This window comes from Pichia kudriavzevii, chromosome 5 (genome assembly GCF_003054445.1).
Source record: "Pichia kudriavzevii chromosome 5, complete sequence".
Classification (NCBI taxonomy): domain Eukaryota; kingdom Fungi; phylum Ascomycota; class Pichiomycetes; order Pichiales; family Pichiaceae; genus Pichia; species Pichia kudriavzevii.
In genome coordinates, this window is record NC_042510.1 from 433786 (window position 1) to 446753 (window position 12968).

A 12968-nucleotide genomic window follows, 5' to 3' on the forward strand; every position below is an offset into this window, starting at 1 on the left:
TTTGAGAAACTAATGGAAAAGAATAGCTGAAAGACTTATAAGAACTCCTTTGCCTTTCTTCTGTATTCATTGCAGTCTCTTAACCATTGTCTGTAGTCTTTCAGAGAACCGATTTTCTCGCCGTAATAATCTGGAACTGGGTTGTTCATGCTCTGTCTTGAAGCATCGACCCTCATCTTGGCAATGTGCTTTAGAAACAACTTTTGCTTTATTCTGAAAGTGGCCATGTTTTTCCTGTTGATGATGGCAAACAATGGGTCGCCAATAACTGCCGGACCAAGCATGAAGCCAACAAACCCAGTACACAATATTGCACCAATATAAACGGTGAATATATCTAGACCAAACAAGGTCTCAGTAGGATCGATTTCAATCTGTGAGAAATACGAGAAGGAGGCGCCCATTGCCAAAATTGCTGCTGCAATGGACCCAATGCCTCCCAATCTTCTCTGTTGCTTTCTCATGGTTAGAAACTGTTCCCAGGACATCTTGCTTGCAATGTCGAGCTCGGATTTGGTTGGTTCATAGCTCTTCTTTAGCGTTGATTGTAGCCTCTGTTGCAGAAAAGACCTTGTTTTCAAGAAACTGGTTGGTCTGAGTGTTCTGACACCAATGGTTATATTTCTAGTTGCAAACATGTTGGAATAATGGTAGTAATGTTGATGCTGGCAGTGACAGTAGTGCTAGTTCTTGTTCTTGTTCTCGTTCTCGTTCTCGTTCTCTTTTTTGTGCTGTAGCTGTTACTGTATTGGCTACTCTATATAATATGCTTGCAAAGGAAAGGAAATCTATGCAAACCACTCTCTCCTGCACAAACGCTAGTTCCTTTGTCAGGGTTGAATGTAGCCACTCTACGAATGCGATTCCTCTTCCCCTCTCTTTCGCGTTGAGCATATTCAAAATTGTGAGAGGTGGCAAGGAAAACCATACGATTTTCGGGGTGCACGGATGCACAGTGGACGTAAGATCTGCTCTATTTAAGATACTAAAGAAAGTGGCAGCGGGAAGACCATCATGGAGGACAACGTACATGGACGATTCCCTGCTAGAAACAATGACATGCAAACCCGTGCAGTAGGTAGAAGCAGATTTGCTGAGACAGCCATGCCAAGTGGAATTGTTGTTTAACTCTAGTAGATATTATTGTTATAGAAAAGATTTATATATAAGATCCATGGAGGGGGGAGGGAGGTAAGAGAAATACGAAAAAGAATGTGTAATGAATCTTAATGTAGACAAGTGGAAATGCAGCTAAAGGGGGTCAAAGGGAATGTGATAATGCAAGGTTAGGTTTAACAAGAATGGGTTGGCGGACTCGTCAATGGAGAGTACAATGCCAAAGTTCTCCTTGAGGTTATTTAATCTTCCACAGGTTCAAGGCATTCTGGCAGCTTCTCAATTGGGAAGTTTTCGTAGATGATACGGTAGGTGGTGGTAAATAGTGGGAACTCATCTGTCCTGCCCATGTTGGAGAGGAACTCGTAAACTTCCCTAGTTGTGTGGATACCTTGACAGGATTGGCCATTCAACAACTTTTCTTCAGCCTCCGTTGCAGAGACAGAATGTTGTGCCATATATCTACCAACTCTAACGTTACGGCCGCCGGCACAGGTAGTGATTAGGTCGGCAACACCTGCAGATTCATGAGTAAAGGTTGCAGCATGACAGCCATCGAAAAAAGTCTTGGCAAATTGAATGGTTTCCACCAAACCTATTCTCATGACTGCAGCCTTTGCATTATCACCCCAACCTAAACCTTCGACAAATCCAGCAGCCATAGCAACGACATTCTTGAGTGCACCGGCAATGGAAATACCTGCAACATCACTAATAACACGAACATGGAAATAAGGTCTATGGAACAAACTCTTTAGAATTTGATGGTCAATATCCTTGCCTTTACCTCTGAAATCGTCCGGAATTGTATATGCAACAGTTGTTTCCGACCATTTACATTGTGCAACTTCAGGAGCTAAATTAGCACCTGATAAGGCACCACAATAAATACCCAACTCTTCAGTAATAACAGTGGAGAGCAACTTACATCCATTAGGATTGACATCCAAACCTTTCAAACAAGAAATTGCTCTAGCCTTTGGATTCACCTTACCCTTTAATTGGGATAAAATTCTTGGTAAAAATTGGTGAGGAATATTGAAGACAATCAAGTCTGAGCCTGCACAAGCCTCAACAATGTCTGGAACTGCAACAACGTTAACTGGCAACTTGATACCTGGCAAGTACTTGACGTTTTCGTGTTTGGTATTTATGATTTCAGTCAACTTTTCGCCTTCAATCAATTCTTCATAGACCCACATATTAACATCTCTTTGAAATTGACGAGGTCTCTCAACGGTGTTTTCCGCTATAACCTTGGCAATTGTACACCCCCAGTTACCGGAACCAACAACCGTCACCTTGAACGGATGTTCCGGATAGTCTTCTGGTTGTAATGATGTAGAATCTTTTCTGTTTGGCTTGATTGTGGACGCAATAGTAGATAATCTTTCAGCAGGGGACACCATTTTAATGTTTGATCTATTCAATGTCTTGATAGTATTTGAGAAACTCCTTGTAAAGTGTAAACTCTTTGAGATTAGAAACATAAAATAAATTTAAAATAACCGATATCAAAATTCAAAGGGTTCAAAGTGGGAATTCCTTGATTTATATACACCTTTGCCAACCGCTTGTTACTTGATAAGGAAAAGATAGATTTCTAAAGTGCAGGAAAAGAAACGCCACTACGTCATGAAACAAAAGAAATGAAACACTCTGCAAAAGGGAAAACCAATGACGCCTTCAAAACGTACTGACTTTCCGCCTCCTTTTCTGCCTTTTTTTTTTTCTCCCTCAATTTGCCAATTCCCCTTTCCGCTAATTTTACATCACCTTTTTGTTTGTTTCCCTTTTCGGCCAAGTTTTCCATTTCTTTTTTCGGCTGGGCCCTTCTTTGGCGTCGACGTAATTTCTCGGCATGTGGCCAATGTATATTGACAGTAGATGAAGTAGACGTTCTTAGTAACTGTTAGGGTGAGATTGCCACCCCCCCTTCCTTCTTTTACTATCTGTAATACCATCACCATAGCAATAGTTTAACCATGTTGGAGCTGGAAATACAACGTCTATAGAGGGAAGTCATCATATTACGCCATTTTACGGACCAGGGACACCCTGTAGTGTGTTTCCTCTCTTGTAGAGGTAGGTTTTCAAATGGACTCTGGCGTCGATTTCCAGCAAGTCATTCCCGTGGTTCACCATTTCTACTTTTTGCGCTACCTCTCTTGACACAGAAATGAATGATGACGTGTAAATTACCCGTCCGAGACCTGGACTCCGGAGAAACTGTATTAATTACGCGCCAAACAAGACAGGTGTCGGATAAACGTGCATGTACAGACTGCGAGCCGAAAAGGGAAGGGGGGAAAACAGTGGAGTCCCATTGTTGTTCCGGAAATGGAAAACGGGAACTGGCGGAAAAGAAACGAAACAAAACAAAAGAAAAAGAGGAAAAAAAAAGAAAAAAAAAAGAAAAAGACACTGCACGTGATTGCTGGTGTGTGCTGCGTAACCGCGGCACTTTATTTCGTAAATGAAGAATGCGTAAGGACAAATCTACAGCCTCTCCTTATGGCGAAGTGGCTCGTCACTGACAGGTGGTGATGATCACCATAGATTCGGTCTCTGTAATAATGGTGATGCCAATGACAATAGCAATAGTAACGACGATAGTATTGGTAATAATAGTGATAACCATCAAATGTCATCACTGGCACCACTGCCGTCTTGGCGGAAACACAAAGTTTCTTAATTTTCTAATAGAAAAGAGTATACAATAATATTTTTTTTTACTGGGTTACACCATCCCCCCCCCTTCATTTCTGTCAAGGAAATGGTATGCTCATGACACACACTCACTCACACTCACTGTGACTTTACCTTGACATCAACGGACCCTCTCTACAGTGATCCGAGAAGTCATTACCTTCTTACACTTCACCTGGTAGCTTGACGTCCATCGGCATATCCTTGCCAAATCACCTCTTAGAATGACCCACCACCAAGGGTAGTTCCCTGGCCAACCGGCGTCATAATCGGAATACCCTGCACTCTGCTCCTCTCAACGACACTCCAGAGCGCCTTTCTGTAGACATTCTCCTTATCCTTCGCTTGCGCAATCTCTTCACCACTCATTTCAACGTCTACACGCTTCCCCTTTCCAACAGACCCTTCACGTCTAAGCTGCGCATATTTGAGGTTTCTCTCTAACTTCCTGGCCTTCTTGTTGGAGAGTACAGTGTTCACAACAACTCCCCCACTGGCGCTTAGGGGAACAAGTGCACTACTTCCTGTGGCCTGTGTCACACTCGTAACTGCCTGGCGTGCCCGTTGCGCACGCTTCTTGCTTGCCAGATGGGACTTTCTTTGACGGGTAATATTCCCCTTGGGCTTGTTGATACTGTTTTTCGACGGCATTGTTGGTTAGTCGGCTGTGTGTGTAGTTGTTAGCAGAAGGGGAAAACTGTAGTGGTTTTTTAAATCAAAATTTTTTTTTTTTTTTTCAAATCTTCCTCTGATGCAAAAACGTAGAGACTCTGCAGAGTGCAAAAAAAAAATCATAGAAAAACTCTTTATTTGTAAAGGAAAATAAGAGGGAGAACAAAGTATGAGAAAAATCATCTGGGGAGGGAAAACAAAAATTCGCCAATAACAATCACGCTGCTGCATACGTAGCAGTCGTGGCGCGACACCTTTCCTGTTGTGCCATATTCATATTTGTTGTATGGGTAGCTAGTCTGTAGTTGGAGCTATTAATGTTTCTTTTCCAAAGTTAGTCAGTTCATTTGAAAATACACTCTATAGTATGCAGTACCATACAGGAAGTACTGTTGGTTGTTTGTGAAACTGAAAAAAGTTTGACTCACAAATAGTCCTACAAATTAGAAATCTTGAATTTATTGTATGGTACCTATTATTTATTTCGAGTCAAAATTAATGTAGTTTTCATTTCAAGATGTGAGTATTATACATTACCTTAAGGGAAAAGCGTCTTTAACTCTTTCAAAAATACGTTGCGTTCTCTATTATTCAGCTAATTGTAAAACTATTTTATAGACAGCCTATATATTACCTTGGTTTCTTCCCTTGTTTCGTTCCCAATTATATCAACGCCGCATGGCATTTCAATGTAACGGAGGAACACTTCTGTGAACTAGCTAGCCAATAGACGTTCTCCCGTGGCCTGGGGCTTCCTAGAATCAGCAGTGTACCCTTCTGTAATGCATACACCCCCCATGGTATCCTTAGCCTTAGAAGAGGTTGACATCATGTGCAGGTGTAAGCAGAAATACCCCGGCTACAGTCTAGTAACACATCAATGTTCATTATATCATGTATATAAAAAGATCAATGAGCTCTAGATTCTAATCTTTCTTCAGATTCTTTTCAACTTCTTCTCTCAAATAAGAAATCATTGCACTAGGATCTTCAGCCTTGAACACCGATGTTCCAGCAACAATAACATTGGCCCCTGCCTCGGCTGCAACTTCAACAGTACCTTTACCCAACCCTCCGTCGACTTGGATGTTGAGATCTGGAAACTTGGCCCTTAGGTCCCTAACCTTCTGCATCATATCTGGCATGAAACTTTGTCCACCAAAACCTGGCTCGACAGTCATAACCAAAGCCATATCTAGCATTGGCGCCAGCTCATACAAGACAGAGACATCAGTGCCCGGTTTAACGGCGCATGCCGCCTTCATACCGTGCGCCTTTATGGACTTGACCAATCCAACAGGATCCTTGGTGGATTCGTAATGGAAGGTGTATTGATCACCTCCAGCTTTGGCAATCTCCGGTACCCACTGTTCAGGATTGGAGACCATCATATGGCAATCAAAGAAGTTCTTACCAGGCTGATCCTCCTTTCTTGGCACTGCTTTTCTCAAACATGATATAACCGGTGGCCCCATTGTAATGTTTGGCACAAAATGTCCATCCATGACGTCTAAATGGACCCAGTCAGAGCCATTATCAAACATACGTTGACAGTCGCATCCAAGGTGTGCAAAGTCACCGGCTAACAAAGATGGCGCAATAATTGATTTCACCATAGTCAGTGTCTAGAAATTGTCTATGTGTTGAACAGAAAAAATAAATAAAAGCTTGTTCAGATATTGTTAAAGTGTCAGGTTAAGATAAACTAAAATCGAATAGAGCCAATTCATAAGCTTTGATTAAATCGTTAAATAGAAAGGGAAGGAAAAAATTTAAAAAAAATCCAAACTTAGTGCGGGAATCAGAAACCCATGAACACGCCCCTCTATATACCCCGGAGAATGCCATCTTCTTTTTCTACTATTTCTACCTTCGGCGATATGGAGGAGATATCTAGTTTTTCAAAGTATCCGTCAACTTTACTATGAGATAAAGAATATTAGAGTTATAGAGTATTTAAATATGCCAATGTGAATAACTATTTAAAGAAAAAGATCCTTACTCAAGAATTGATTATTGTTCATCTAGTCTCTTGAAAACCATTGGTTCAACATTGAATTTGATACCTCTTTCTAGCAATTTGCTAAAGGCTGCAGAGAAATCCTTCATGCATTTTTCCTCGTCCTTTGCATACTCTTCAACGTATTTCCTGAATTTGTCATCAAACTTTAGAGCCATATCTGCAGGTAACATCATTAAAGAGTGTGTTTTCTTATCTTCATACTGTCTTTTACCATCCCATTGCTTAATTTGCCAGTCTTCATTCAGTAGCAACTTGAAATATTCATTTGAAACAGTTGTAGGTGAAAAAGTCCAAGGACCTTCGTACCCGGAATTTTCACGGTGACATTTACCAAGAGCGTGACCGACACCAATCAAACAAACCATCTCCTTGTCGGTGAACCCTAGTCTATCTGCAAATACCGTTCTGATGTATTTACCAGTCTCCTGCGAGGCAGCCGGTAATCTCTCATAAGGAGGCGTAACATCGACTGGTAAATCCGTCCTACCAGGTCTCCATGGAACCTTTGGGCCCCCCAATTCCTGAATTGCAACCACTCCACCTAAAGTAAACAAGTCTCCATGCGAGATATCTGGGAACTGTACCTTGATTGATTGTAGATAGTCAATGCCCTTCTTCAAGCCCGCATTTTCAGGATCCCGTTGCTCCTTTTCAAATCTCATTGTTCCGGCATACGAACCACCTTTATGTTCAGACTTGTCATTCTTATCATAAGAACCAGAATTATGCCATGCTAAACGAACAAGCAATGGTCCATAAGAGCCAAAATCCAAGTCATCTTCATCAATTAGTTTTTGTGCAATTGCATTGTAAACTTTTTGATAATACTCTTCATCATGTTTTACTGGAGATGCATCACGAACATTGGTAGTCACTGCAGATGCACCAAAACCAAACAAAGCCTTTTGGATAATACTGCCCCCTTGGTTATTGTTGTTGTTGTTGTTGTTGTTGTGATAGGAATATGCCAATGCAGCAACAGTACCAACAGCAACAGCAGAGGCTAGCAGGACTCTGCGATTGTAGCTTGGTCTGACTGTGTGTTTGGCAATATTCAGGGTAGAACGACTAAATGCAGTAGCAGACATTGTAACTATTGACGTCTATGTTGTCCTGTACTCTTATAAGCTAGAAGCTACTCGTTATACAAATTGCTAAAGACAAAGGGCGGGAACGGTTCTGTTTTATAGCCAGCTAGGTCCGCCAACCAGAAGGTGGTGCTTTGTCAGGAAACGGCGGGGCTCGGCCCTTTTTTATGGGCGTGATTTGTCATGAGGAACACCAATTCTAGAAATGTGGAGTACGGTTTTGGTGAATGGATGCCTGCCACTACAGTCTCGAACATCCTGGTAGTACAATTATGTGTCAGCTGTCAGTTCCAAGTCTCAACAGAATGCTGTATATTGCATTGTTGGTCCACTTGAGGCAGGTTGACGGTGTCTTCGTTGAACATGGATACAGCAAAACGTGTTTGGGGAGAATGAATGTACAGCTTTCACAGACACTCGTAGTTCTCTCGTTAGAATTGGCGGGTTCTCAGTTGTAGAACCAGAGCAGAGTTGTTAGAGGAAGTTCTTCAGTTTTAGAGTTCTGCTGTGTTGAGGAGGGTTTGGTGGAACCCTTAGGCTAACACTGGGAGACAAGTACCTAATAATTACAAGGGGTAGCGGCAACGCCAGGGTTTTCCAAATTAGTTGTTCCCAATGGCCGACAGAGACCGAGACAAAATCTCCACAAGCACTAATACTGGATACAATCAATTAAATACTACTTTGGAAAATTTTACCAATGAGTTATTTGAAGTGCACAGACATTCAAAAATAACAACTACAAAAATAAAATCGACTTTGCATAATCATAGGTAGCTCACTTTATTGTCCCGGAGCTGGTAATGATTTGCTTGGGCCATTGGTTGACAAAATAAGAGTTGATACTTTTTTATTAACCAATAACCTGAATATTCTAACATAATAATAATGTTTTCATGTTCAGACCATTAATAAATGAACATGGAAATGACCAAGAAAAGTATAACCCATAACAAAAGTAAAAAAAAGCAGAATTGTTAATTCTTATAAGATTAAAATATTAAAACAGTATTGAATGTCTTGTCTATTGACAGTTTGAAATATTGATTCCTTATAATTCTTCAACAACGTGACCTCTTTCGGAGACATAGATACCATCCAAGAACTTTCTGATATCCTTGTTTCTGACTCTACAGATTTGTTGGACATCTGCACAACATTGAGAGACATCTTCAACGGAGTTACCGGTGACGGTCAATTCATCCTTTTGGTTCTTGGATAATTCACAAGTGACACCTTCTGGAATTGGAACTTCTCTGACTCTCTTATCACCCAAGAAGTTTCTAATTTCAACAAACTTGGTACCGTTCTTTTCAATGATGTTGACATTGATTGGGAAGTGGGCGTAAACAAATCTCATCTTGTACTTGTAACCAACAGTAACACCCTTGATCAAGTTGGTAATCAAAGACTTGACAGTTCTTAAAGTAGCAACGTGCTTTCTGTCACCATTGTGGACGTAAAGCTTGATCAACTTGTTGTTGACTTTTTCAAAAGCAACATCAACGTGCTTCAAGGACTTGGTTAATTCACCTCTTGGTCCAACAACCTTAACGACTCTGGACTTGATGGTAAGGGAAACACCTTCTGGGACATTGATGGATTCAGCAGATTGGACGTACTTCATTGTTTGACGAGATGGACGATTACTACAGAGAGGAAAGAAGAGAAAAGAATAACCTCACACAAATTACATGATATTCTAACAGTGTAGAATCAACGCCAAGGACTCATTCCATATTTAAAGCCTGAGACACTCAATGCGCATTTGCCTTGAAAAATTTCATTTGCCCGATTGGGAATGGCAAGCCAGTTTTTTTTTTTGCGTCGCTTCTTCTTTTGAGTTATTGTGTGGCCATTATCTGGGCCGGGTAAGAGCCTTTGGTAATTCTATTGGCTCTTTGGGCAGTAAAGAGATCGACGCGTCGTACCCTTGACACCACACAGAAAACGAGAAATGGCGAATTCCCGTTTTGGGCAGCTTTAAGTTTCATGAATTTGACAATCAACTAATAATGTGAGACTACAAGGTGTTGTTAGAGTACTAGATTTAAGTGGCAGTTAGTCTTACTTACGCCTCCCTTCCCCCCTCACATATACCGATGTTTGCGAGTAATATAAGAAGTGCTGTTGGCACGTCGTTGACAGCAGCTAGAGCTGTTTCTTCAGTGCAGGTCAGATCACTAGCTACTGTTCAGAGAGTGCTATCCAAATCTGAGAAGAAACTCAGGAAGACCGAAAAGAAGAAGAAAAATATTGCCTTCAAGAACTCCGTTGAGGCTAAAAAGGAGAAAGTTGATCCTGTTTTGGGAAAACCAAACAATATGTTTATACAAAGATTGAAATCTGAAATCGAAGAGCCAAATGTTTTGATCCACGGATACGAATTCAATGATGTGGATAAGTTATTGTACGGTGCCAAACAATACAGACTCGAGCAGCTGAAGCAGCTGAACAGTACCGAAGATATCCTACAGGCGACCGAGAAGGAGGAACAAATGAAGAGGGATATCTTATTTAGGATTCTTACACTCAGAAACGCAGATAATGAGGAAAAGCAAAAGAAGCTGAGACAATTGGCAGTTAGTGAATTTCAAAGATTTGAAGGCGACACTGGATCCTCCGAAGTCCAGGCTGCAGTTATGACGGTTGAAATCTACAATTTGATGGACCACATCAAGAAGAATCCACAAGATTTATTGCACATTAGAAAGGTTAGAATGCTGACTCAAAAGAGACAGAGAATCCTTAGATATCTAAAGAGGGATAACGCGCAAAAGTATTTCTGGACTATTGAAAAATTGGGATTGACAGATGAAAATGTTCATATGGAATTCAATATGGATAAGAGGTACATGGATGAGTTTGAAATCTGGCCAGGAAGACAAATGGTTAAATTGAACAAGAGAGAAAATGAAGAAATCAAGAAGAAGAGAAGATTAGAGAAACAAGCTATTAGGAAAGCTCTAAACTCACATGCTGCTTCTAATGACGGTGTTTCCGCATGATTATAGAAATTACTTTTTGGGTGTATCAATATCTCTGTTTTTTCTATACTTATTCATATAATTATTCATGTAAATACTTAAACAACATAGCAATAAAATGAGATTAAACTCGGCCCATGAAAGGCTCTCATACATTACCAATTTCATAATGCCCCCGTTTAGCATCATTAAGGAGGATATACTTATTGCACTTTGGAACTTCTTCCTCAACATGCCCAATCACCAAACATGTGGCATCTAAGTTATCGATTAGTATCTTACCTTTGATGACGTCTTCATCAACCATGGCACTTAGAGCTTCATCTAGGATAACTATTCTAGGGTCATTTATAATCGCTCTTACCAAAAGTACCAATTTTTGCTTGCTGACAGGGATATCACCAAAGATCTCATCTTTCAATTGGGATATGTCTAGCAGCGTCAAATAGTGATTAATTTTGGTGACTTGTTCAGCGGTTAGGTTGTCACGTGGCCTGATATAAGAGCCAACTACGAATCCCGTGGAAATGGTCTCAAAGACAGTATGATCCTTCGGATAAATGGCGTGTAACTCTGGAGACGTAAATCCAATATATTTGTTCGTGTCAAAATAGTTCACTTTGCCAGGAGCCCGTTCAACTCCAAAAACTTTTATTGTTCTATTCCATGACTGGGGATGATCTAATGTAATCAAAGAGAGCAATGTCGTTTTACCCGATCCATTACGCCCTCTAATATGCCACTTTTCGCCTTCTCTAACAGTCCAATTGAGGTCCTTAATAATTGGTTTACCCTTGTATGATATATTGGTGTTTTTCATCTCAATAATTGGAGAATTAGATTTATTTCCTTGAAGTACCTCTCTATTTGAAGGTTTACGTTGCTGTCCAAAGTTCGCCCTCAACTTATTTTCTAGCTGGTTGTGTTTTCTATGGAAATCATCTTGCAACCTCTCCAGATCATATAACAACTCATCTCTTGTACCTTGTTTAACAATACCTGTTTGGTTTACAATCACAACATGTTCAACCCACTTCGGAACTTCGTCTTGAACCCTGAATCCTAGGACAATAGTAGTCTTGTTGTTTTTATCGAAAGATGTTTTCTTTAGCACATCGTTAACTGTATTAGTGGCAAAAGGATCTAGCCCTAAAAATGGATCGTCGATACATAGGATAGCAGGCTCCCTATATAGTTCCTTGGCAATTCTTGCACGCCGAAACTGCCCGTTACTTAGAGTGGTGATGAATTGTCCCTGTAACCCAACTAAGTTTAAATTATGGATTAGTTTACTTATCTTCTCCTTGCTGTATTCAATATTCGAATTATACGATCTATCTGCAATGAAATTCTCAACAATTTCATCAACCTCCAAGTCTTTGAAAAACTCATATCTTGATGATAAATGTGTGAACCCACCCGACGAGTTTGAGGCACCATGACCCCATGATCCGTTGTTAACAAACCTTAGTAGTTCTGTCTTGAATTTCGGATCCTTCAAAGACGCTGGATAGCTTCTAGAATGGGGAGGCTCGGCCACATATTTGTTTGCTAATACGGACAGGAAGTCGGTCTTGGAGGTGTCACCAACAATGGCAAGTCTCTGCTTCGGATTTAGTATAAATGATACCGGAGAAGAGAAAACTGGCATTGGTTGTTTCCCAATGGCTGCTACTGGTGTGTTTCTAAGGAACCAAGCCTCCAAAAGTTTGACTAGCGGTAGCCCCTTGGTCATTGAGTGTATAATCTGTGGCTCTGAAACTCTATCCGTTTGTTGGTTGTTTCTTTAAATGCTTACAGTCTTCCGTTACCGGTTAGTTTCCTTATTAGTCACTGTCGCTGGTGGCAGACGCGGAAATTCATGCACAGATCCTGCCCACCACCCGTGCACCGTGCCTATTGTGACGTCTGTATACGTTTTTGTGCCTCCACCATCTTTACCCGCGGACATAGTGCAGGCTGCTCGCTGTTAACATATTATGCAAGAGGATCAGTTCAGCCAAGCTAACGGTTGTGTCTGGAGGTGATTTAGTTAGATCTAAGTGAATACACTGGTGTTCGTTGATTATACTGCTAGGTGTTTGATATCTTTACCCTGAGTCTCATTTTGTTGGGGTCCCTATTATCAGTACTCCAATTTCCACATATTCCAATATCCATCCCGTCTTTATTTTATTTAAATAGCTAGTTGTCCAAAGTCGGGACATTTCATATATATCGCATTTGCATTTTCCTCCCAAAAAGTAGGACTTGTCTAGTAAATTAGATATTATACCACAACTCTGAAAGCATTATAGACCAATAAGTCAATTATAAAGGACAAGTAATCGAATTGTCAATCTAAAAATTGAAAGAAAAAAAAACAAAACAAAC

At 40.6% G+C, this 12968-nt stretch overlaps 8 protein-coding genes across 8 annotated transcripts; 1 reads left to right on the plus strand and 7 right to left on the minus strand.

The window, feature by feature from the left end:
* Positions 1–35: 35 nt before the first annotated feature.
* Positions 36–638, minus strand: C5L36_0E02090 (uncharacterized protein; the record flags this gene model as incomplete). Its single annotated transcript, XM_029467763.1, has 1 exon — positions 36–638. The coding sequence occupies one exon, from the start codon at positions 636–638 to the stop codon at positions 36–38; it is 603 nt and encodes a 200-aa protein (XP_029323623.1).
* A 720-nt stretch (positions 639–1358) lies between these two features.
* Positions 1359–2606, minus strand: C5L36_0E02100 (uncharacterized protein; the record flags this gene model as incomplete). The annotated part of the gene is made up of 1 exon (XM_029467764.1): positions 1359–2606. One exon carries the CDS (start codon positions 2604–2606, stop codon positions 1359–1361), a length of 1248 nt encoding a protein of 415 aa, XP_029323624.1.
* Positions 2607–4044: 1438 nt separating this feature from the next.
* C5L36_0E02110 (uncharacterized protein) lies at positions 4045–4476 on the minus strand (the record flags this gene model as incomplete). The annotated part of the gene is made up of 1 exon (XM_029467765.1): positions 4045–4476. The coding sequence occupies one exon, from the start codon at positions 4474–4476 to the stop codon at positions 4045–4047; it is 432 nt and encodes a 143-aa protein (XP_029323625.1).
* Positions 4477–5423: 947 nt separating this feature from the next.
* C5L36_0E02120 (uncharacterized protein) lies at positions 5424–6113 on the minus strand (the record flags this gene model as incomplete). Its single annotated transcript, XM_029467766.1, has 1 exon — positions 5424–6113. One exon carries the CDS (start codon positions 6111–6113, stop codon positions 5424–5426), a length of 690 nt encoding a protein of 229 aa, XP_029323626.1.
* Positions 6114–6510: 397 nt separating this feature from the next.
* C5L36_0E02130 (uncharacterized protein) lies at positions 6511–7608 on the minus strand (the record flags this gene model as incomplete). Its single annotated transcript, XM_029467767.1, has 1 exon — positions 6511–7608. The coding sequence occupies one exon, from the start codon at positions 7606–7608 to the stop codon at positions 6511–6513; it is 1098 nt and encodes a 365-aa protein (XP_029323627.1).
* A 1051-nt stretch (positions 7609–8659) lies between these two features.
* Positions 8660–9235, minus strand: C5L36_0E02140 (uncharacterized protein; the record flags this gene model as incomplete). Its single annotated transcript, XM_029467768.1, has 1 exon — positions 8660–9235. One exon carries the CDS (start codon positions 9233–9235, stop codon positions 8660–8662), a length of 576 nt encoding a protein of 191 aa, XP_029323628.1.
* Positions 9236–9710: 475 nt separating this feature from the next.
* Positions 9711–10616, plus strand: C5L36_0E02160 (uncharacterized protein; the record flags this gene model as incomplete). Its single annotated transcript, XM_029467769.1, has 1 exon — positions 9711–10616. The coding sequence occupies one exon, from the start codon at positions 9711–9713 to the stop codon at positions 10614–10616; it is 906 nt and encodes a 301-aa protein (XP_029323629.1).
* A 127-nt stretch (positions 10617–10743) lies between these two features.
* Positions 10744–12330, minus strand: C5L36_0E02170 (uncharacterized protein; the record flags this gene model as incomplete). The annotated part of the gene is made up of 1 exon (XM_029467770.1): positions 10744–12330. The coding sequence occupies one exon, from the start codon at positions 12328–12330 to the stop codon at positions 10744–10746; it is 1587 nt and encodes a 528-aa protein (XP_029323630.1).
* Positions 12331–12968: the final 638 nt, after the last annotated feature.